Source organism: Pogona vitticeps, chromosome 4 (genome assembly GCF_051106095.1).
Source record: "Pogona vitticeps strain Pit_001003342236 chromosome 4, PviZW2.1, whole genome shotgun sequence".
NCBI lineage: Eukaryota > Metazoa > Chordata > Lepidosauria > Squamata > Agamidae > Pogona > Pogona vitticeps.
Window position 1 is genome coordinate 3921243 of NC_135786.1, and position 25408 is coordinate 3946650.

The 25408-nt window shown below is 47.9% G+C and overlaps 1 protein-coding gene across 1 annotated transcript in view; it reads left to right on the forward strand.

The window, feature by feature from the left end:
- LOC110070578 (sodium-dependent lysophosphatidylcholine symporter 1-A) overlaps positions 1-22124 on the forward strand; it is a 33380-nt gene extending 11256 nt beyond the window's left edge. Inside the window, exons 7-14 of the mRNA XM_072996640.2 lie at positions 1228-1318; positions 2009-2124; positions 5813-5896; positions 7248-7331; positions 10276-10388; positions 18646-18801; positions 19870-20049; positions 20438-22124. Coding sequence (XP_072852741.2) covers positions 1228-1318; positions 2009-2124; positions 5813-5896; positions 7248-7331; positions 10276-10388; positions 18646-18801; positions 19870-20049; positions 20438-20534 — 921 coding nt within the window. The 3' untranslated portion in view covers positions 20535-22124. The remainder of the gene's footprint in view (positions 1-1227; positions 1319-2008; positions 2125-5812; positions 5897-7247; positions 7332-10275; positions 10389-18645; positions 18802-19869; positions 20050-20437) is intronic.
- Positions 22125-25408: the final 3284 nt, after the last annotated feature.

Consider the following 25408-nt stretch of genomic DNA (forward strand, 5'->3'; position numbering starts at 1 on the left):
ATCAGGACGTGTTACAGCTTGCAAAGGATCTCAGCTGCTGAGATTACAGTAGGACACCCTCCCCTCCGCAGGATTCACTTACCAGCTCCTTAAAACACCAAATAAATCCCCCTAGAAATACATATTTATATGTATTTCCAGGCTGTATTTACCAGGCGTGGCCACTAGAGAAAGCCAGAGACCATGTAATGCATGGTGTTTGATGCTTTCACAGTGGGGGAGGGGGCTTGGAACCAATCCTGCAGGGATATTGCAATCCTATGTAATTCATTTAAGTAACGAACATTACATTGGGGATGGTGGCCAGGATTTTTTCCATGCAAAGTATAGACCTATGAACCCGCTCCAGTCCAGTCCAATCTTTTGGAGGGATGTGTGCCTTCTGTGGTTCCTGAGTGCTCTCCCCAGGCTATCTATTGCGGTTATCATTTTACAGACTTTTTGGGGGGAAGGGTGAGATGCGTGGAAAACCTCCCCCCTCCCCCTCAAGCACACCAATACCTCCCTCTTGCTCCTCATCAGCACTCCCCATTTTGCTGATGGAGAGCCGGATGTCAGGGGAATCATCTGCCCGAGGGGGGCTGGTCAGGGTAGGGGCAGAGTCAGCAGCCACTCAGGATCGGAACCTATGGATGTGCAAGGTTGGGGGACTGGGTGGAAGGGGGTGGCTCAGCAGCGGGGGGGCAGTCAACAGCTGGAAGGAAGAACCCCAGGGCAAGATGGGATGGTCCGGGGAGGGGGGGAGTCCAAGGCAGACCTGCCCTTTGGTCCAATGTTACAGGCTGGACTGAGAAGTGGCAGGGGTGGGGTGGCTCAAGAGGACACCAAGAGCAAAACGGGGAAGGCTTTTTTGGACTACATCTCCCCTGATCCTTCAGCGCCTGTGCCTGGGGATTCTGCGAACTGTAATCCATCGTAGTCACTTTTCCAAGCTCCGTCCAAGGATTGCAAAGCTGCCGAGAGCAATGGAAGGGCTTCCACCTTCACCCTGTAGACTGCAGTTGTGAGTGCATCATCACAAGCCCCCCCCCCCCCGAAAAAGTTCCGAGCTCAAATCCTACAGAGTGAGACCAAACTCATCCTAGTTGGTAATCTTCTGGTTCTCCACCCTCCAGATCTGGATCTGGCCTCTCTGCCAGGAAGGAAGGGTATATACAGTTCATTCCCCTTCTTGCTGTCTGCCCAGCAATGGATTAATTTGTGTTCCCCCCCCCCTGCCTTTTGCAGCGCAAGGCCTACGTGGGGGCCTCCCTGGTCCTCGGCTCCATTTATTGCTTCTCCTGCCTCGTGCTTTTCTTCGGCGTAGAAGAGCATTCCCGTAAGTTTCTTATGGTTTCAATGAACCCGCCATCATCCAGAAAGTAACTTTTGCAAGCTGTGGACCTGAGGGGTGGTGGTGTACCACATCGGTCACCACTGGCTCCTCAACATCTGGATGGGACATGCTGGGCTCCTGGGTCGTAGGGTCCCCCAAGGATCCATGCTTTAGGTGTGCTTGAAGGCAGTCCCAAAAAAGCACAAGGAGAGTGTCTACTGTCTCTGACCGAGGGCCTGCCTTGTCCAGCAGGGGTAGACTGCCTCTGAGCCTGGAGGTTCCACATCGCCATCCTGGGCAACAGCCAGTCCCTGAGAGGTTTGAACTCTGCCCATGCTTGAAGGCCCATTTCTGTTCTGCTGTGTAGTTGGGTCTCGTGGTTGCGAGCAGACGTTTTATGCATGCAGGAGACGTTTTATGGACGCAGAAAGTTCCACAGGGCAGAGCAATGCATGCAAGCCTTGCTCTCAGCATCAAGGGGCGGCAGGTTTTCTTCCGGAGGCCACAACTTGTGGACAATCCTTGAGTCAGTCGGGCAGTCCTGCTGGCATTTCCGACTTTTACATTCAGGGCGGTGGCATTTTCTTTTTTTGACGTCGCGTGCGTTAATAAACCTTGGAGACCATCTCAAAATCATGGAAACCTATCCTCTCATTCAGGCCTATGTGCTTGCTTGCTTGCTTTCTTCTCCAGATCCATCTTCTGGCTCTTTCAGGAAGACCAGTCTCTCGGGCTTCTGCATGCTGGGCGCCCACAGACCCTTCACCCGCCTCCTGGGCTGGTTCCTGCTCATGTCGCTTGCCTTCCAGGTGAGGGCACCTCCAGGCACGGCGTGGACAACGGGGCAACAGAAGGGCGAAACCTCAGCTCGTGGGGGTGGTTTAATCCAGGAGAAAGGCAGGACTTTTGCAGGCAGGTGTTCCCAAGTTCCAAGGCAGACGACAGGATCAAGGAGAACCTGATTTGGGTGGTGGTGGTTTGGAAGGACGAATTATGCCTGATAAAATTAGTCATTTCATCCACCATTCCTAGAATTTCCCTCGTGAGCACTGGGCTTGCTGGTCTGGAATGTCGTAGAAAAGACACATTTCCAAGTCTTGGGTAGGAGACGGAGAGGCGGCCCAACCCGCCGAGGGCAAGAAGTGTCACTGAAATGATCCCAAAGGAAAAGGGAAGGAGACCATGCCGGATGGCCCGCCTTGTTTCCCCGGTTCGAGGCGGTTGCTCACCCTGTTTCCTCTCCACTTCATGAAACGCCTCCCCATGTGCAGCCTCAGTGACTGTCGAGCATCAGCAGGAGACAAACAGGTTCTCCTGTGAACCTCAGCGCGTTCACGTTGGGCGGTTGCCACTGAGGCAAGCCCCCCCCCAAAATTGAGCACCCACTCGTTTGATGGAGAGGGTGCACTTGCACGACTCAGGCCTTGGAAAGAGAGGATTCGCACTCTGGCCTTCATCCCCTGTGTTCCTTTAAAATAGGGGAGAGCAAAGGGCGGCCTTCCATATGGGGAGTGGCGATGCCCTCCACTCTCTCCCATTGGCTGTGCTCGGAGGGCCGTTGGGGCTGCAGCCCAACCATGTCAGAAAACTCTGCCCACCCTCTATTGTGCCTACTGCATTTTACACCAGCTGCTATATCCACACATTGTAATTAAGCCATGATTTTTCGAAGGCTTTCACGGCCAGGATCCGATGGTTGTTGTGGGTTTTTCGGGCTATCTGGCCATGTTCTGGAGGTTTTCCTTCCTAACATTTCACCGGTCTCTGTGGCCAGCATCTTCAGAGGACAGGAGTTTGTCTGTGTTCTGGTGTCATGTGTGGGATGGTTCGAACTTGGCATGTTGTGCTTCTCCACCTATGTTAAAGCACATCCGTCATAACCAGCCATGAGCCATGACCTGCATAAAGCAACTTTGGGCTAGGATCTAGGCCATTTACAGCTGGGGAGAAGGCGAGCCAGCAGCCTCTTTCCCATCGCAGCCCCAAAAAAGGCTTAATTCCCTTTTAAATTCCTGGTAAAAATGCTGCCACCAACCTTCTCTTCTTCGTTGCCCTTTGGACATGTTCTAAGGACAAAATACCCCGATAACAGGGTCATGGGCCCCTGGGGTGAGGTTTAACCCAAAGCAGCTCTTCAAGACTGAACCCTCCACGCCCCAAGTGGACTGTTTCCAGAAGGGTAACTTTATTAAAAGTAAAGGAAGTCAAGACATGGTCAGACGAGTAAAGCAATTGGCTTGCACAGATAACTTTTCACCACTTCTTGTGCAAAACATAAACCGGCAGCAGGCACTCAAAAGAATGCAGTTACCGTACTAGCTATGCTTCCTCACAGCTGTGGTTTGGCAAAACCGTGCTGGCCCTCCTCCCTTGTTTATATAGATTTTGGGTTCTTCTTCCTGATAATAATCCATTTCTCTGCTGGGGTTCCATCTCTTGATCTTCTGGGAAGAAACAGACCCCCTTGTTTGACTCCAGGAGCCCGACTTAAGCTCCCCGGTGCCCGGTGTGTGTATTCCCTGGGGATTCTGACCAAAAAGGGAACTTCAAAAGGCTTTTGATCTGGGTACTTAGCTAATTGGCCTCTAAGGTAGAGGCTAGCTGTGTTCTGTGTGTGTATATTTTGCATGCGAAAGGAACAGGGGAGCTTGTGAGTGGCTTCCTTCCCTTCTTGCATTAAATCGGATTTCTAACAAGTTTGTGTGACTTTGTGATAACATCGCTGATGCTTCATTATGCCCTTAGCATCCTAACTACGGGGTTTCTCCCCATATCTTGACAACCTGGACCCTTAGTTTGCTGTTGACTCTGACTTGTTCAGTCCACGGCTTGTCATGCCATCCAAACTTGCAATCATGTCTTGACTGTGGCTTATTTATCCAGCTCACCACCTCAAAAGATGACCAAGGAACAGGCAGGAGATAGACAAACCAGATCTGGGGGAGACAAGCCCCAGTTTGTGAGGTCTTCCATTGAGAAATGTATGGTTTAAGCAACAAGCCAAAGTTAAGATAAACCATGGCTTGCTCTGATGTGCAAACACGTCCCTTTGAAATGGACCCCTTTGGTTGCTTTTGTTGTTGTTTAGTCGTTAAGTCACGTCCAAATCTTTGTGACCCCATGGACCAGAGGACGCCAGGCCCTCCTGTCTTCCACTGCCTCTCCTGGAGTTGGGTCAAAGTCATGCTGGTCGCTTCGCTGACCCTGTCCAGGCATCTCATCCTCTGTCGTCCCCTTCTCCTCCTGCCCTCACACTTTCCCAACATCAGGATCTTTTCCAGGGAGTCTTCTCTTCTCATGAGATGGCCATGAGTATTGGAGCCTCAGCTTCAGGATCTGTCCTTCCAGGGAGCACTCAGGGTTGATTTCCTTCAGAAGGGATAGGTTTGTTCTCTTTGCAGTCCAGGGAATTCTCAAGAGTCTCCTCCAGCACCACAATTCAAAAGCATCAATTCTTCAGCTGTCAGCCTTCTTTATGGTCCAGCTCTCACTTCCATACATCCCTACTGGAAAACCATAGCTTTGATTATGTGGACCTTTGTTGGCGAGGTGATGACTCTGCTTTTTAAGATGTCAAAGCTTGTCATCGCTTTCCTCTCAAGAAGCAGGCATCTTTTAATTTCATGGCTGCTGTCACCATCTGCAGTGATCAGGGAGCCCAAGAAAGTAAACGCTTTCACTGTCTCCATATCTTCCCCTTCTATTTGTCAGGAGGTGATGGGACCAGTGGCCATGATCTTCGGTTTTTTTGAGATTAAGCTTCAGACTTTTTTTTGCACTCTCCTTCTTTAATTCCTCCTCACTTTCTGCCATCAGAGTGGAATCATCTGCATATCGGAGGTTGTTGATATTTCTTCCAGGAATCTTAACTCTGGCTTGGGATTCCTCCAGTCCAGCCTTTCGCATGATGTATTGTGCATATAAGTTAAATAAGCTGGGGGACAATATACAGTCTTTTCGTACTCCTTTCCCAATTTTGAACCAATCAGTGTTTCCATATCCAGTTCTAACTGTTGCTTCCTATGCCACATATAGATTTCTCAGGGGGTAGATAAGGTGGTCAGGCACTTCCCATTTCTTTAAGGACTTGCCATAGTTTGCTGTGGTCCACACAGTCAATGGCTTTTGCGCAGTCAATGAAGCAGAAGTAGATGTTTTTCTGGAACTCTCTGGCCTTCTCGGTCATCCAGTGCATGTTAGCAATTTGGTCTCTAGTTCCTCTGCCCCTTCGAAATCCAGCTTGTACTTCTGGGAGTTCTCGGTCCACATACTGCTGAAACCTGCCTTGTAGGATTTTGGGCATAACCTTGCTGGCGTGTGAGATGAGTGCAATTGTTCAGTAGTTGGAACATTCTTTGGCACTGCCTTTCGTTTGGATTGGGATGTAGACCGATTGAAGGTAGAAACTAACAACCAGAGCTGGAAGGTTTTGCAAGGAGCAGAGTGATGCTCCGGTGTGGCTGGTAAATGCTGAGCCTCTTTCCTTCCTCCTGACAGCTCATCCAGGGGAGTTTTGTCCTCTTCAACACGCACGTAATTGGACAGGCTGAGAACTTCCAGTACTTGCTGCTCATTATGCTGGTAGGTCTCACCTCTCTGGCCCTGGGCGCTGGGTTGATAGAACGCACCGCAGAGAGGATTCCTGGGCTGGGCTCCCTCGCTTTCCCTCACCAGCCCCTTTCCTGCGTCCAGGCATTGATGACCGATTGGTCTACTGGTGGTGAGGACAGTGACTGGGGAGGAAACATCCCATTTTTTCAACAACAGCTCCCAGAATCCCACGGTCCCTGAGTTATACAGTGGGGTCTTGACTTAAGAACTTCATCCGTATTGGAAGGCAGTTCTCAGGTCGAAAAGTTCTTAAGTCGAATCTGCATTTCCCATAGGAATGCATTGAAAACCATTTAATCCGTATCTGCTCTTTTCGTCCATAGAAACTAATGGGAAGCTACTATTCTGCCTTCTGCCACTAGAGGGGGATATTTTTTTCTTTTTTCCTTTTAACCTAAGATGACTTAGCTTTAAAAAAAAGGGAAAAAAGAGTTTGTAACTCGAATCTAAGTTCGTAAGTCGAGTCCATATATTCCTATGAGAGCGGTTCGTAAGTCGAAACGTTCATATGTCAAGCCGTTCGTAAGTCGAGACTCCGCTGTAGTCTGAAAAAGTGAATCAAGGGTGGCGAGCAGGACCTTCTTCATGGTAGCACCCATGCCTGTTTCTGAGAGGCGAACTTGGGATGTGGCTCTCTGTGCCCTCGTTGGCTTACCCCACGTCGGTTCACTGTCCAGATCTTTTTGTATGGAATGATTTGACTCTGCTCTTTGGTTAGGCCTGGGTTTGATTTCATTCGGCTTCAGTCTTTGATCTTTTTAAAGCTGTCTTGCTGCTTTTCTCTCTTGGAATGATTTAGAACCTGCATATATGATGCCTTTGGGAGGTTGGAGATGATATTGCCAGCTGACATAAATCTAACTATAAAATAAGGGATGGTATATTTGAGGGAGACTTGTAATTATAATAATCTGCTCTGTAGGTCCCTGCCTGGATTTTTTTTTCTCCACTGTATAGCAGGAATTTTTAAAAACATCCCCCCCCCGCCAATTTCCACACTCTGCCAGTATTATCAGCCTTCCCTTATTGGGTATCCTCCAAGGGGGTGGCGAGGCCATGTTGGCTCAGGATGATGATATCTGTAATCAACATATCTGGAAAGGGATGTGTTAGGGTGGCTGCTTTTATCATCATATTTTATATATCTTTTTCATTTTGGCTTCTTTTGTTTTAGAAAAAAATATGGTTTAAAATTGAAAGATGGACTAAAAAAATCCAAATAGACGTAACCTTACACAACCGAACCTTGTTGTGATGAGAACTCCACAAACACACCGGGATTTGGCGTGGTCATTCTGCTCACCTCTCTCGCCTTTCTTAGGGGGTGGCCTGTGTCTCCATCTACCTCTGGCAGTGTTTTCTGGAAAGATTTGGGAAGAAGACGACCGTCTACGTAGGACTATTGGTAAGCCTTTTTTCCCCAAAGGGTCTGTCCTTTTTCTTGGTGAAATACCTGGAAATGAGTCATCTTTGCCTTCCCCTTTCTCACTCCGAGAGTGGGGGGGAAGTTGCTTTCTGCAGCTCGCGATTCCCCGCATGTTGTTTAAATAGCCGTCTTGTCCAGGAACGATTTAAAGATAATAAACAACAAGGAAGAAGGTTAGAGATCTTGACATTGTCCATTGATCCCTAATATCTGCTCAGCTGACACACAGGTTGCCTGTTTATCATTCGCCCGTCAGGTGAGATGCTTAGCAATTTCTGTAGAAAACCATCTCCTTCCTAAGTTTGCATCCATACGTATAATATACAGTGTTAATGGGTTTGAATCCTTGTGTTATCTTGGCTCCTTTTTTCTACTTTTGTGGTGCACACATAATGTGATGTTTGTCATGCTCTCCACTGCCATTTGTCTGCGTGGTTGTATGCGAATTGAAAGATTCTGAAACTGAAGGTCTCACTGGACGTCAGCTTCAAATGGGGAGTACCTCCTGGAACAAAATGGTACTAAAAATAAACCATAATCTCAGGAGGGACAAAAAGGTACGGAAAGTCAGAGGGAAAGTCACTGCACCAAGCAAGACAAGAGGAATGTCTTACGGATGGCAGGAAAAATGCTGGTAACACCTGTGTAGAAACCAGTACATTAAAGAGGACAACTGGTCTTTCTGGAAGAGCTCTCCGTCTATTTCAACATAAACAAAAACAAAAAGAAAAGTTTGTGTCACTTGAAAGGCCAACAGGTTTAGCTCTGTGTAATCTTTCGTACATTACGGTCCACTTTTTAAGACACTGCTAAAAGTTTGAAACAGAGCCAGAGACGTGTCCAAGGCCCCAGTGAGCGAGTGAGCGGCAGAGGTGAACTTGTGAGCTGATGACCTTGTCTGTTTCCTCGTGTGACAGAATTGCTTAATTGTTAATACAAAGCGACCAGTCACAACCTTACAGAAAAGGTCTTTGAAAACACTAGTCAAATCACACAAATTTGATCTTCCGGGAAAAGCCCTTTGCTGCAGTTCTGGAGCCAAGAGCGCTGAGCCGCCCTGGCTCCACCTAGGAATGATGACTGTGAAGACCGCATTTCCGACATCGAGGTAGCCATGAGGGCTTGGCAGAGAGGACAGGCAGGTTGGCACAGGGTTTGCCAAGAGCAGGAGGCAGGGCAGATTGGGGAGGAAGAGAACCAGGCTCTGTGTGTGGCAAGACGGCTAGGCTTCTGCCGGAAGCCAGATGGAGGCAGGATTGGCCCGGCTCAGTTTGTTCCCAGTGTGGATGGGGAGACGCCCAGATAAGTTGCAGAGGGGAAGAATGGAATCTGGCTGACCTCCTGCTTTGAGCAGGAAAGCCAGTTGGAAGGATTTGAGCGAATTGCAGTGGAATGGAGAGCCAAAAACGGGTGTCATCCGCCTGGCACACAGAACCCGTTTCCCCCTTCCCCCTGCTCCACCCAGGTTATGTAGATGTACACACACACACACAAGTATGGTATACTTCTGCACTAAGACAAGCACTGTGGTGTAGTGGATAGGGGAGGGACAGTCCGTGACTCAGGGGTCCTGGGTTCTAATCTTCACTTAGCCATGGGAACTTCCCTTGGTGGCGGCGGGTGGAACTGGTAAAACCACACTTTAAGTATCTCACTTGAAAACTCTTTTAGAGTCGTTATATGTCGAATTATGACATGGTGGCACATCATACATACAGAGAGACAAACACAGATGAAAATCAGGTCCAAGATCATCCAAGGGTTTACCCTGTCGGACCACCTCTATACTATGCATTTAATAAAGTTAAAACCAATTGGCTTAATTTGCAAGGGACTGATATGAAACTGGGAAGGAGGGAGGAAGGGAGGGAAGAATCAGCAAATAGGCAGGGTGCCTCCCTGCTCCATTTTTTCCAGATCTACAGACAGATTGGTATTTTTAAGCTTCCTTCCTCCTTCTCTCTCTCAGGCCACTGCCTGTTTCTTCCTTCGCCTCCATTTTGTAAGTTTCAGAGGCAGACCAGCTCACATAGAACTCAGCTTTAGGGACTTTTGTAACCATGTTTAGGAATCAATCCTCCTATATTATCCCTAAATGGATTTCCTATTTAATAAATTGTAAGTCCCCCCTACTCTTCTGCCTTCTAGTTCCCCATTTAGCTGTTACCGATTTCTGGTAAATACTGAACACAACCTCCTTTTGGGGGGAGAAAGGCAGCTTATAAAGGAGATGAAACTAATAAAAGAAATGCATCTAAACACATCCTCTATGGCTCCTTCTCTTCCATGGCAACACGTAGCAGGCTAGAAGATGTGACACGATGCCATGGCAGCTTTCTTGCACCCACCCTGGCTTCGTGGACTGTCTGTGAGGATGCTACGTCATGTGCGTTTTAATCTTGTGGATGCTGAGCCAAAGAAGGACTGGTGACAAATGCATGGTATTGGAATCAGCCGATTCCAGAGCCACCCATGTTATGTGGCTACGTCAAGGCAGAAAACATGGGGGCCTTCTAAATTCTGTTAGACAACAGCTCCCATCTGTCCTAGTCAGCATTGCCAGTGGCAGAGAATGATGGGACTTGTAGTCCAGCAACATTGGGGGGGGGGTGAGCTCCTTATATTTTCCTTTCCTGGCCTCCCTTCATTTTCTGCCTCCAGCCCTGAGCGAGTTTAGAGGTGAATCCCACTCACCTGAACTTTCTTCAGGTGTGTGCAGGTGGACAAGTTCCTTGTTAGGCTGGCAGATCCCAGAATCCCTGCCTAGTATGTTCATTTCTTTGCCGAAGGGTTTTAAAAAAAGGTGTTATGCACGGAGGAGGAGGATGCTAGGAGCAAAACCAGAGGCTTGCAAATGCTGGGTGGAGGCATCTCTCACCAGGCTCTTTTTCCCTGCCACCCCCCACCCTCTTCTCTGCTGCAGCCAATGATCCCCGTCCTCACTGTCCTCACCTTGGGTACTCACGGCTTCCTGGTCTACGTCCTGCTGGTTGCCGTGGCAGGGAGCAGCCTCGCCATCCTCTACTTGTTGCCGTGGTGAGTGGAAGGGAAGTTCTGAACAATAACCGGTTCGCCGGCCAAGGGTGTGGGTCCGAGCGGGAGCTTCCGGCCGGCGGTCCTCTGGCGGGTGCCCAACCCTGGCAAGGGGGAATGGTTGTCGAAAGCCTTCTGCGTTCGTGAAATGCAAACACACACACACACACACATACAGAGAGAGGAAGAGGGTTGGCAGGTATCTCCGCCATCGGCTGAGGTATTGGGGAACAGCTGTAGCCTTTTGGATTCTTGGAGGTGAAGTGGCTTTAAGGCCCTGGCCAGCCATCGCTACCCATTCCCAGTTAACGCCAGGGCTCACTTGTTGTTTAGTTGTTAAATCGTGTCCGACTCTTTGTGACCCCATGGACCAGAGCACGCCAGGCCCTCCTGTCTTCCACTGCCTCCCGGAGTTGGGTCAGATTCATGTTGGTTGCTTCGGTGACCCTGTCCATCCATCTCGCCCCTCTGTCATCCCCTTCTCCTCTTGCCTTCACACTTTCCCAACATCAGGGTCTTTTCCAGGGAGTCTCCTCTTCTCATCAGATGGCCAAAGTACTGGCTTCAGGATCTATCCTTCCAGTGAGCACTCAGTGTTGATTTCCTTCAGAACGGATAGGTTTGTTCTCCTTGCAGTCCAGGGGACTCTCAAGAGTCTCCTCCAGCACCACAATTCAAAAGCATCAGTTCTTCGGCGGTCAGCCTTCTTTGTGGTCCAGTTCTCACTGCCTCACTGCAAAAATAATTGGACAAAGATGTGAGCTTGCTTCCAATCCGTGCCCCAAATAGCTGGCAGCTGCATCATCCGATTTGCCAGGTTTCGCCCGGAGTTTGAACCCCATCTCCTGGAGTTTCCCTCCTGCCCGTTTCCACAGCCAGAAGGAATTCTGCTTCCTTCTGGGCCTTCACCTGCCCTGCTTCTGTGAAAGCGCAAGGACCCGCCTGCCCTTGGCCCTGACGTGCTTTGGCCTTGATCCTTCCAGGAAGGTGATGCTACGGACTGTGGCCATGAATGAGATAGAAAGGAGAGCTGTGAATATGAAGGACGAGGCCACGGAGGCCATTCCACAACCCTCTGCTTGGTACAGGGGGCTTTCTGAGGCTCAGCCTCAGTCTTTCCAAGGGAGAATTTCTACGTCCAAATGGTGATTTGAACTAGGAATGGAAAGGGGTTTAGCGAAGCCCACTTTGAGGGCCAAGGGCTTTGCTTTCAGACAGTGTTTGTGCCACGGGACTCCTTTCCTGCTGCTTTCTTCAAATTCCTTTGAAAAAATGAGTTTTTTCAGACCCAGGCACCCTGGCTCCTTCTGCATTTCATTCCTAGCATCGAACCCTTCCCACTTGTTTGAGAGTTGCCCTCTTCAAAGCGTATTCTGCTCCTTTCTAAGGTGCTTTGCAAGTCATAAGACCAAGCAGGGGTGGGTGGGAAATGACAAACTTACAAGATGCTCCCAGATTGAGTCCCTGGCTTCTCCAAAGGAAAACACACCTTCAAAGCAGTGGAAAGAAAGATAACCCTTGACCCAATACAGACTAGAACCAATTAATTTTCTCCAGTGAGATCCCTTTAGCACTCACCCCCAAAGAAAGGTAATCAATTTGTTAATTTATTTCCATTCTGCTGCGTTATTCCTCAGTCACTGAGAACAGCAATCCTGTATATTTTGTTTTTAAAAAGAGACATGTAATAGAGAAGGCTGGACTGTAAAGCAAGTGGATGGGGGGGGGGAATGATTCACGTGAAATGTAATGCTGGAGGAGAGCTTGGTGGATGCCCTTGACTGCCAAAAAGTGAACTAGGAAGTCTTAGATCAAATGAAACCTGAACTATCTCTGGAGGGAAACATGCTGAAACTACTCTGGCCACATCCTGAGAAGGAAGGATTCTCTGGAAAAGACTATATAATGCTGGGAAAGGTGGAAGGCAGGAGGAAAAGAGGAAGACCCTGTGACAAACCCAGACCTACTGGGATATGCCACAGTTTCACTAAGCTGCCACCAACCATTCCCTATAAGAAGTCACACAGACCAGGGATGGATTTTTAAACAAATAAAAGAACAAGGTTTATTTAAATCACACACAGGGAAAATAAAATGATCAGGTGAATAAGATACAGTAATGTGGCTTAGTCTCAATCATACATACACACAGTTTGGTTCACACAGAACACTTAACTTGAAGCACAGACCCTGAACCTATCAGTTCTGGCTAACCAACAGACACCTGAACCTATCAGGTTGGTACTCTGACACACAGTAGTACCCTGTCTGATACACAGACTCCCACACCAGCTTCTTCTTCCCAGCTGCTGCTTCTTCACATCCCAGCGTCTCTCTTCACCACACACGCATCACCTATATATACAGTACAGCCCCTCCTCCTGATGTCCCGCCTTCCACTCCCCATAGGAGGGAACTTTCCCTCCAAACCCATGACAGACAGGTAACATCAGTGCTGTATGTAACACCTCCCCTCTTTATAAGTTGTTTTGTAGGGGGAAAGCTAAGGTGCTTTTCACCAAAAAAACAACCTGGACCCAAAACAAACAAAAACAGTCATATAATAACATACAATACCATACTTACTTATACTTACACTCTATTAGGCATTTAAACATTTGCCATTAACAATACATCAAGTTACCTTTATTCATACAAACCAACATGTTTAATAAACAGACACATTTGACTTTTTGTCATCAAAATATATACACAGTCCATGTTTCTTTCGCCGTCTTCATTCTTCGGGTCTTCTTGACAAGGCGTCAGCAACACAGTTCACTGACCCTCTGACCACCTTCACTTCAAAGTCATAGTCTTGTAGGTTTAAAGCCCACCTCATAAGTTTACTATTGTGGGTTTTCATTGTCTTTAACCATTGCAGTGTGAATGGTCAGTGCACAGAACAAAATGTCTTCCCCAGATGTAAGGCTTGGCCTTCTGGATCGCGTAGACTATTGCCAGGCACTCCTTTTCCACGGTTGCCAAATGTCTCTCACCTTTCTGGAGTTTCCTACTCAGGTAGGACACTGGATGCTGGTCACCATTCTCATCCTCCTGGCAAAGAACTGCTCCTACCCCGCTGTTAGACGCATCGGTGTAGATGATGAACTCCCGGTCGAAGTCTGGAGCACGCAGCACTGGATAGTTGATGAGCGCCTCCTTCAACCTCCGGAACGCCTCCTCACAGTCACTGGTCCACGGGATGCGGTCATCAGCCTTCTTCCTCGTCAGATCGGTCAGCGGAGCCGCAATCTCGCTAAACCTCGGGATGAACTTTCTGTAGTAGCCCACCAACCCAAGAAATGATTTGACTTTTTTCTTGGTGTTGGGTCTGGGCCAATCACGAACTGCTTCTATCTTGGCCTCGAGGAGTTTTATCACTCCTCCCCCTACTATGTGACCCAAGTATTTTATTTCTGGGCTACCCAGCTGCAGTTTGTTCTCTTTGCAGAGCCTAGGCCAAAGCACTTCCTCCCCTGGGTCAAAGTGCCTCTCCCTGCCTTCCTGGTCATCCCAAGCTTTCTTTCTGACCTTTTGAGCTTGCAGGGTCTCTGCTGCTAGCTCTAGGTTTCTCTTTAGGTCATTCCTTAAAGAGTCTATATATGTCACAACATCTTGTGGGTCATCCTGGGTGATCTGCTCCCAATTTTGTTTGATCAAATCAAGGGGCCCTTTCACCCTTCTCCCAAATAAAAGTTCAAACGGACTGAACCCGGTACTGGCTTGGGGCACTGATCGATAAGCAAACAAAAGGGATTGCAGCTTCTGGTCCCCATTGTTTGGATTCTCTGCCAAGTAAGCCTTAATCATGCGCATTAGAGTCCCATTGAACTTCTCAGTTAACCCATTACTTTCAGGGTGATAGGCAGTGGTTTCCTTGTGCTTAATTCCACAGATTTGCCATAACCGTTTCATGAGCTTCGATGTGAACAATGCGCCCAAATCTGTGATTATTTCTGAGGCAAATCCCATCCTGGACATATACCCCACCAAGGCATCTGCCACTGTGTTAGTTTCAATGTTAGTCAAGGGTATGGCTTCAGGGTACCTCGTGGCATGGTCCACAATGGTGAGAATGAACCTGTTCCCCCTCTTTGTGGCCTTGGGCAAAGGTCCCACAATATCCACCCCTATGCATTTGAACGGAGTGTCAATCACAGGCAAAGGGCACAACTTTGCTTTGGTCCTGTCGCGGTTATTCCCCTGCCTTTGACACACATCACATTGTTTACAGAACTCCCTGATCTGCTTCCCTATGTCAGGCCAGTAAAAATTCTGTGTGATTCTCTGCTGTGTTTTGTTCACCCCTAAGTGCGCAGCAAACACGTCAGAGTGCCCCCTTTGTAAGATCATGGGGCGATACTTTTCAGGTATCACTAGCTGACTTCGGATCCCATCTCCCCCTTTTGAGATATTCCTCAGGGACTCCCTATACAAAATCCCCTTTTCCTCTAGAAATCTCACTGGGGTTTCAGGTGTTAGCTGGGCGTCAGTCACCTGTTCAAAACACTTTTGGAGAGTGGCGTCTGCCTTTTGCTCTTGGCCAAATCGGCTGTCTGTGGTTAAGGTTTCCACCACAGCTTCTGAACTCCCCTCTGCTTCCGTCTCTGGCTCATCATTACCCCCCTGAACTGTCCCCGTGGTGGCTTGTGAGCGTGTAATCACTAGCACCCGTTTCACATGTTCAGCCAGGTCATTTCCCACGAGCACAGCTGCTGGCAGAGTCGATGAAATCGCTAGCCGCCAAACTCCCCTCCAGCCTTGAAAGTTCACAGGTACCTCCGCTACTGGCAGTGAGATCACCTGCCCCTCAATCCCTGCCACCTTCATGCTCTCATTTGGGATTATATATTCCCTAGGAATAATATCTGGATGGCACAGGGTCACCTGGGAACAAGTGTCCCTCAACCCCCGATACTGATGGTCAAGTATTCCTACGTCCACCCCTGCTGTTTCAAACAACTGAGAATCTGTTCTCACGAGCAAGCAGCGCTTGACCTCCACAAGAGGACCATTTTCCTCAGCCTGATCAGCAGATGTAACTGTTCCAGATTGAGTAGCCATGGCAACAGGCTCCCTCAGTGACAAGGAGCTTTGCTCTTTCTGGACACAGAACACAGCTTTTGGCTTGGTTCCACTCGAATCCTGAGGCACAATTCCTTTTAGCTGCTTTAATTTCTCACACTCTGAGATTAGATGGCCCTTTCCCTGACAGAAATAACATTTTCTGCTATATTTTGAGTCTTTCTCATCTGGTTTTGGTTTTCCCTCCAAAATCTGAGGTCTTGGTTTCATGTCTGAGGGCTTCCCTTCACCATGGGCCCCTCCCCCTTGCTGGCTTTTCCCTGGTCCCTGAGAGTACTTGCTGTAGGTTTCTTTAGGTTTCCCCATCGATTTCCCCTCACCCAAGGGCTTTCTTATTTGGGAAATAAAATCTGCGATCTCGGCTGCTTCTGCCACAGATTTCGGTTTCCTTTCCCTCACCTGGAATTTCAGTTCCCCATGCAGGACTGAATAGAACTGTTCCAGCGCTATCAAGTCTTTGAGCTGCTGAAAGGTCTCTGTCCCCTCCTGAGATAGCCATTTCTCTAGCAGCCTCACCAATTGGGCCCCCACTTGGGTAAAAGTCTGCTCTGGTTTCTTGGTGATTGACCTGAATCTTTGCCTCAGCTGTTCCGCATTTATCCCATGTCTGGCAAACACCAGTTTTTTAAACTCTGCAAAATCTTTCATCAGTTCCTCTGGCATCTCTGCATAGACTTCTGCAAGGCTGCCACTGATTAAAGATCGCATGATGGTCATCTTCTCAGTTTCCCTTACTGAGAAGTCCACAAACGCTCTTTCCACTAGGGAAAAGAACACTTCAGGACAATCTCCCTTGTGGTACACAGGGAATTTCTTCAGGTCAGCTTTAGACAATTGGCCTCCCTCAGAATCCCTATTGTTATTATTGTTCTGATTCATCAGTTCCAGTTTTCTTAACTCAAACGCCATTCTTTCTTTTTCCAGAGCAATTTTCTCTCTCTCCCTCTCCATTTCCATTCTCTGTCTCTCTAATCTTTCTTCTTTTTCCATTCTCTCTATTTCAAATTGCCTTTGTTTCTCTCTTTCCCTTTCCTCCATTTCCCTCACCCTCAGTTCATGCTGTTGGGCTATGAGCAATTTTCTGAGTTCTGGGTTCTGTTCTCCCGTGCTGTCACCTTGCACTGAGCCAAATTCATCCTCAGAACCTTGGTCAACCTGGGGGTCTTTCACTTCACCCATTTCTGCCATTTGGCTTCGAGTCAAGGGCATAATCCCCCCCCCCAGAACAGGCTGCTTTCAAAAGTCAAGCCTCAAAATAAAGCGACCACTTTTTTTTTTCTTTTGCCTCAGAACCAGCTTTCTATAGATTACTGCTGTTCTTCAGCACTAACTTGCAACAGTTGCGAGCCAGAGTCTACCCCCCCTCTGCTAGGCCTCTCAGCAAGCAGGCTAAATCACTGCTACTTCACAGTTTTGCCTCAGCTTTTTCCCCGCCAAAACAGGCTGCCTCAGAGCTCCCTAATCTAGTCCCCAATCTGAGGTTACACGTTCTTCTACTAGCGCACCTCCCCGTGAGGTACACCTAGAAGATTACCTACGTGCTCTCAGATTGTCCCTGACTAGACCCCCCTTGCTCTGGGCACACTTGCCAAGGCTTTGCTGGACCACTGGACAACTGGACCAGTCGTATCCCACACGCTGGACACCAATCAATGTGACAAACCCAGACCTACTGGGATATGCCACAGTTTCACTAAGCTGCCACCAACCATTCCCTATAAGAAGTCACACAGACCAGGGATGGATTTTTAAACAAATAAAAGAACAAGGTTTATTTACATAACACACAGGGAAAATAAAATGATCAGGTGAATAAGATACAGTAACGTGGCTTAGTCTCAATCATACATACACACAGTTTGGTTCACACAGAACACTTAACTTGAAGCACAGACCCTGAACCTATCAGTTCTGGCTAACCATACAGACACCTGAACCTATCAGGTTGGTACTGACTGACACACAGTAGTACCCTGTCTGACACACAGACTCCCACTCAAGCTTCTTCTCTCAGCTCTTCTCCAGCTTCTCCTAAACTTCTCCACACACGCTCCACATATATATACAGTACAGCCCCTCCTCCTGATGTCCCGCCTCCCACTCCCCATAGGATGGAACTTTCCCTCCAAACCCATGACAGACAGGTAACATCAGTGCTGTATGTAACAGACCCAATGGGAGATGGACTAAGTTCCTAAAGGAAGCCACAGGCTTAGAGTTTAGAAGAGCTGAGAAAGACTGTTGGGGAGAGAGCATTTAGGAGATCTCTCATGCAAAGCGTTGCCATAAGTCAGGGGTGGTTCCACGGCATGTAACAACAGTAGTAGCAACAACAGGAGTCACAGATGAAGTGCTGAAGCTGCATCTAGCCAAGATTTCAGGAGGACAGGAAGACCCCTGTATCTGCAGGGGATCGGTTCCAAGCATCGCTGCAGATGCTGAAAAATGCTGATTATAGCAAGCACAATTTTAATAGCAAATAGCATGGTTTCTGGCTCACTCTAGTGGTCACTTCCAGTAACTTCACCTTTAGAAATATATATTTCTAGGATTTTTCTTTTAATATTTTCAGACTGTAAATAAGTGAATCAGTGGATACTGACCCTGCATTATATGGGGTATGTGTGGGTGTGTCCTACTGTACTTTCTCATTGCTTCACTTAGCTTCTTCTTCTTCTTCTTCTTCTTCTTCTTCTTCTTCTTCTTCTTCTTCTTCTTCTTCTTCTTCTTCTTGCCTAGCCAACTGCCTGAATTTGTTTAAACTATATCAAAGCGGGTCCCAAGCATCAAATATTCTGTGGCTGACTATTATTGTGATGTGCTGCAAAATATTTAAATGCACTCCACCGAAAAGCACTCTTGCCAAGAATTAGATTGAGGCCGACTCAGTTGTCTTGCATGTGTAAAAAGAGAGAGAGGGCTTCAGAAATCGACCTTTTTAGCGTCCTTTAGGCTCCTGGTGGTGTTGGCTGGGGATTTATCAGCGTTGTAGTCCAAAAAAACAAAAACAAAAAACACCAAACCTCTTGAGTCCAAAGTTCTGAGCTCTCGAAAGAACCTTGGCTTGCGTAGGTGCTTTCTGCCTGGCTTTGGGAAGATGGCCCTCTCAAATTGAGGAGTCGGCTTCGTCACCAGCTGTTCCCACTCATTTCCCCCTGGGTCTCCTTCTCAGGTCCATGCTTCCGGATGTGGTGGATGATTTTAAGCTCCATCCAAAGAATGCAGACCCCACCTGTCACAACCTGGAGCCTCTTTTCTATTCGTCGTTCTTCTTCGTCAACAAGCTGGCAGGCGGGATTTCTCTTGGCGTTTCCACCATGAGCTTACAGTAAGCCTCCGGTTCTCCATGCTCAACCTCTGTCTCTCTCTCTCTTTTCTCTTTCATCAAACTATCCCCCCCCCCTGCAATTCAGACCAGGTACTATAACCTTATAGGACATTGATGGGGAACGTCTCTCTCCCCTGCTCCCCAATGTTTATGAACTTCCAGCGTGATTTGCTGTGGGCCAGGCCACCTCTGGCGGATGGAGTTCAGCAACATCTGGAGAGACATGGGGCACACACATCTGTCCGAGCGGCTGGTTCCCAAACGGTACCTTCCATGGTGATATGGGCTACCTCCTATGGAACCAGAACCTCCCCATCATTTCTTATGCCTATCTTTCCCAAAAGTTTGCTTCCAATGCACTTTGTGGTGGAGGTGAGCATGTGCACTCCCCCGACCAGGTCTGGGCAAAGATAGGGATTAAACCAAATCACAACCACCCACCACGTGGAGGTCTTCCTTTGGGGGGGGGGGGAAAGGAATTTCTCCAAAACTCTGTCATCACCTCTATCTGTCCTTTACTGGTGATACTGGGAGAGAAGGTCAGGAAGAAGAGAGGCAATCCTTCCTCAGATAAACAGTCTGGTGTTGAATGGCAATAGCCATTTAAATGCCAGGAGCCAGTACAGAGAAGTCTGAAGGGGCAGTGAAGAGCTGTTAGCTTTGCAAAAGACCTGCTTCTAGTGCAGAAACAGCAGGTTTCTTGATTCTAGTCCATACCTGGGGAAGGGCTGATTCTTGGGGCTTCTGTGGGGACGGCCAGCCTTTCCAAATTTTACCACCGGCTGTAGGCGCTCCTCTTGCCTCCCTCACCTTCTTTGTAAGTGCATCTCTTTGAACATCCATTAAGTACTGCTTTGTTATATTCCTGTCATACCTTTCAGTGAGTTAGAGGTAGATATACACACACACACCCAACTCAGGCCAGTCTGACACACAACCCTTGAGTCTTAAACTCTCAAGGCTGAGCGGGGATTGGAACTCAAGTCTCTTGTGTCCCTAGTCCATCACTCTAACCGCTAGCCCCAGTGGCTTCTTCCTTTCCCCCCCAAAAACGACACTTTTGGGCAGCTTTGCAGGCTACCGGGCCACGGACTGTGCCCAGAAACCCCAGGTCATCCTCGCGCTGCGGCTCCTGATGGCCCCGGCTCCCATGGCCTTACTGGCGCTGGCCATGGTGGTGCTCTACCCCTACCCCGTCGGTGAAAAGCGGAGGAGACAGACAGCAGAGGAGAAGGCGGCGGCTGTTTGGTGAGGATGGGATACCCTGAGGCACCTTGGGGGGGAATGACAGTGCCTGGGGTGGATGGGCTTTGTGGTCCACAGGAGGGCCTTGTGTTGGTGGAGGGCGGCTCTTGGGGAAGGCGTCTATGGAATGGTAGATCGGTTGGGCTTCAAAGGTCATGAAGGAGTGGGAGGAAGGAAGGAAAGAAAGATGGGGAGAAACTAGGAAGGCAGGCAGGCAAGTCGGAGGGAGGGAGGAGTTGTACTCCAACCCAGTAACTTTTTCTGAGCTTAGAAAAACCATAGGAATAAGAAAGGGGGGGGGGCGGGGGGCGTTTCCTGGTTCTGCATCGGCTACAGAAGGCATGGGTTGAATCCTCCTCATTTCCTATCTGCTTTTCGCTTTTTCCCTCAGGAATCGACAGGGCGCTCAACTCTCAGACGTACAGGCAATTTACACCCCAGAGGATATAACTGGGGAAATCAGTTGCTCCCAGCCGCGAGTGCGATGACAGCAGAAAGCTTGCTGACCGCTTTGGCCTCTGGTTTCTAAAGAGAGAGCTCTCTTGCATCATTTTTTTATTATTATTATTTTTTTTGGCCTTTGGAATGCACTTAAAAATTGATCTGGTGCAAAAAAAAAAAAAGAAAAAAGAAAGAAGGAAAGAAAGAATAATCCAATGAACGAATGAACGAAGCTTCGCGTGAAGCTATGGATTCTTCAATGAGGCTTGAAGGAAATCTGCAGAGAGTGAATTCTTCCTCCCTAAAGAGAGGATGGAAAAAGGAGCAAGGATCTTTTAAAAATAAAATAAAATGAAAGAGCAGATTGGCAAACGGAGGCAGTTGCGATGGCTGTCGCCTCGTGATTTTAGAGGGAAAGCAGAAGTGCTGATTGTGGCATTTGGCAGCCTAGTGAGCAGGCTCCAGGTGGGTGGGACAGCAAGGCCCATCGTCCCCATGATGGCTGGGGATATTGTCACCTGACAGAGACCGAGGGACTCAGGAAGTCTGGTTTATTGCGTGTAGGATATTTTGCCTCAGAAAGAGAATTAGTCTGCTTTTTATGAGCCCCTGGCATCTTCTGACGAGGGCTGTTGTGGTGTGTCCTGTAGTTTCATGGAAAGAGAGAGAAAAACCCACCAGCCCACACAGACGTTTTGAACCTTTGATCAATAATCTATATTTGATCCTGGTCGCTAGGGGATTCTGGGAGTTGTAGTCCAACAAATGAGAAGAATCTCTCCCACTGACACCATGTTTTCCATGCTCCGTTGTTGTTGACCTTGGCCAGACTCTGGTCGTTCTGTCTGCCTCTTTTGGCATCTGCCCTCCATGCCAAGCAAGGTGCGCTTTCTTTGTATCTCAACGAGATGGAGAGTTCAGCTCCAGCCGTCTTTATTTCTCCAAGCTAGAGATAAAAATGAAAGGAGTTGCCAGTTGTGGCCCAACGCTTTTAGAAAAAAACAAAACAAAAACAAAGCAGTCTGGAAAAAAGAAAAGAAAATGCATATAAGCTGGAGGTAATCAGCAAAATGATGAGAAGCTGGGGGAGGCTATGGAGTGCGGGAACATGGGGTTTGCTCCCCATCCTCTTTACACAGGTGTGCTTGTGTGGCTTAGCTTATATTTTGTTGGTGCCATGCACGTCTGGTCGGTTTGTTCCGGTGTGTTCTGTGTTTTGCTTGGTATTTTGTATGCCTGTGCTTTTTGTTTGAAAAAAAGTGCTTCAGATGAAGAATCTGTTGCTGGAGATTGAAGCTAAAATTATTCACATGATGGCATTTTCAGTTACTGTGTATGGATGTGAAGGCTAGACACACTGGAAAAATGTGAGAGGAGAAGAATCAGTTGAATAATATGGTCCTGGAAGAGAGCTTTACGGATTCCAGGGACCGCCAGAAAGAAAAAGAAATAAGGTTCTAGATCAAATCAAGGCCAGTCTCTCGCTGACGGCTAAAATAATCTGTTTACAGCTATTGTATTTGGGATGCATCACAAGAAGAATTATGTGAAAAGACAAAAAGTTCAAGGTAGCAGGAGAAGAGGATGGCTGAACCTGAGAGGGATTGACTCAATAAAAGAAGCCCCAAACTTTCCAAGACCTGAGCCAAGTTGTTAATCGTAGGACTTTTTTTGAGGTCACTCATTCATAGCAAATCAAATTAGCGACATGTAGTAATAATAATTGTGTGCCTTGCAGGAGGGCCTGAGTGTTTGGTGCCTTGGCATCTCTGCCATGGCGACTGTTTTGTTAAGCCCCCCCCCCCCCAACGCTGTTTCAAAATAATGAACTGTTCCTGCTGGCTTAAAAAGGTTGGGGATCCCTGCTCTAAATGGTTTGATTGCGGTTACGGGTGGGGTTGCCTGTGGATCTGCCCCTTCTCTAAGGTGCTCCTGAGAGACCTGGCAGAAGGTCAGTAAGGATGTTGGGCCATTAAAAAAAAGGACCTTCTTAGTGGTGGCTCCTAGGAATTAACTCTTGATTGGAAAAAAAACAGACACCCAGAACTGACTGCAGGAAAGGCTGCTTTTTAAGAGGACTTTAAACATGCACTTCTTCCTTTTTGGTTCTTAATTGAAAAGGTGTTTATGGCTGTTGCTGCCGTTAGACACTTGGAAATCCATTTTATTCTAACTGACTGGTTCTAAGGCTCCTTAAAAGGAAGGTGTTTTAGCCAACGTGGCACTGGATATTACTGCTTTGTACCCTAAAGCTGCCAAGATAGGGCTGGGAAGTTTGCAGCTTCGCAAAGAACGGCATAAAATCAAATTCAGATCCTTTAAGAAGAGTGTTTTCCAACCAGGTGTCCCACAGCAAATGTTTTCAAAACCTCAGCCCCCCATTCTCTCAGCCAGCAAGCTAGTTGGGGAGGATGAGAATTGTAATCCAACGCAGGTGGCGTGTGCCAAGTTGTGGAACGCCGCGCTGGCTGGGGGATTCTGGGAGTTGTAGTCCAAAAAAAGGTAACATCTTCAAACGTTGCCATGTCCTACGACGAGGTCAGCTCGGCTCTGTCCAAGTTCTTGCTTTTTTTTTAAAGGACCTCAACTTTCAGTTGTATCGGCCCTTCCTTGATCGCCAGATGCCCAAGAATGGTTCCCAGGATGGGTGGGTGGGTTTGAAGAGGGTCTGATGGTTTCCTGCTTTTTACCTGGGGCTGGAAATGGGCACCAAGGGCTTAGCCGTTTGCTGCCTCGTTGCCGTTTATGCGCCAGGTTCGCGCCCGCCCCCACCTCCCCACAGGAAGGGCCTCGCGGGGCCAGGAAATCAAAAGCTCTCCTCCTTCCATCCTGCTAAAAGCTTGGTGATGGATGTAATAATTTGTATTCTTTGTGACTCGCCTGTTACGCTATGTGGGTTGCAAATGGGAATGGGTCTCCAGCCGTGCTTTGTACTTTGAAGCTCAACTGTAAATGTGCTTTTTTCTTAATTTAAAAAAAATTCTGATGTTTTCTTTCAGTTGACAAAAAGTCAGTGTTTATACGAATGTTCTGCTACCTGTGTGGTGTTCCCTTATTTTTACAGCCGGGGGCAGGTGCTCTGAGCTGCGCCATGTTCTCCCTATCTGTCAATTTGAATGTGAGAGACCAGGGCTTGGAAATCTTAGGATTTTTCTTGTACCTACGATTTCCAGCATCTGTGCTGTCTGGGCAAATTCTTGGAGCTGCAGTCCAAACCCCCCCCCCCCAATTTCCAAATTCTGTTCGGGACAGGGAGTAGCACGTAATTAATGGACAAAGAGGATGATTGGATGGATGGACGTACACACATGCTTTCTTTACCCTATGTGTATATTTTTCCAGTGGAAACAGAGCGATAGTTAGGTTAGGGGGTCCGAAACCAGTAGTGACACCCCCCTGGCTCATTGTGGGTCTGATCATGAAATCTTATTTTGGTTCTTGACAGATGAGAAGATGGGGGAGCCTGTCCTCATGGTGGTCTGTACAAAATATGAGACTTTTATCACTTCAGCTGCAAAAAAACCCAAACCCCAGGATTTTCCCTGACTGTCCAGATAGCTCAGGGATGAAATGACCTGGAGGAAAAGTTTACTTTACAAGGATAGGGGTTTTGTGTGTAAAATATAAATGCACCCTTTTGTCTTTTGCAAGGGTGCAATAAATACATTTATTAGTTTGCCTAAGACCACGGGATCCCTCAAGACAGCTTCCAACTGCAAAAGGAACATAAAAGCATGATAATAAATAAAACAGAAAAAGCCAAGCTAAGAGAAGTACAGAAAGATCACAATACGACAAAGACCTTGAAGGACCTTCTGAAATGAATAAAACTTGAAGACCATCATCGAGAAACCACAAGAAAGGGGTGTGTTGAGGGCTGGACCCCTGCATGCACACAGAAGTGGCCACAGAAAACCCTCAGCTTTTTTTTGCTGGCTTTCTAGACTCTCAACGTGGTGGCCATCAAAGGAGTGCCCACGGAAGCCCTTGTTCCCCTCGGAGGCTCCCAGGCTGGGTGGCCACAGGGCCGCTCCCCCCCCATTTTGTGGGCTGATGGAGCATCCATGAATGACCCTTTTGTGGGCATCCTGCCTTGAAAGGCCATTCACTCCAAAGACTGAGCTTGATAAGAAAGAAGGGGAGCAGGGATCTGGAAATTACCCATCATCCACAAGTTACCGACTCCCCTGTTCAAACAACAGGCACCGTAACTGGCTTTTAAGTTGTAATCATCATTTCTGATTTGGAATCCGGACATATGCCTAGACACCAGAAGAGCCACCCATTGTCACCATGAAGGAAGCCATGGGCCAGTGGTGGATTTTTACAGGATCCCACTGCTTCTGCCACCCATATTGGTACTGCAGGGTTTTGAATGTTTCTGTTCAATTCCTCATGATGCGCAGTAGTAACCACCCCTTTTTCATTAACTGGCACTTACAGTCTCAGTAACGCACGCTGAGACCTTAATAGTGGAAAGAATAAAAGGGTTTCATTGCTTACAGTTGAACCAACCAAGCAGGAAGCAGAAAAATGCGACTGCTTCCAACAACAGACTTCAACAGACTCTAGAGATAAGGGAAAAAACCCAGAGCAGAGAGGCAGGGCTTTCTTTGAATCAGAGGCAGGGAGGAAGGATTGGCCCAGTGCTAGACAGATTGACAGTCACCCCAGCCCGGAAAGGTCCCTCCTAGCCACACTATGCAGCATGCAAGATTGTTAAAAAACAACAACCCTTCAACAATTGGTTCATCCTTCTTCCACAGACGAGCCCCAAATCTTGCACCTTTGACTGGAATAAAGCTCTGGAACTTGATTTTTGCTACCACGGTGTGAAGAATAGGGGAAGAAAGTTCAAATGTTGATGCTGTTGAAAAATGAAGTGCCCAGCAGGATCCTGACCTGTTATCCTCAGTTGGAA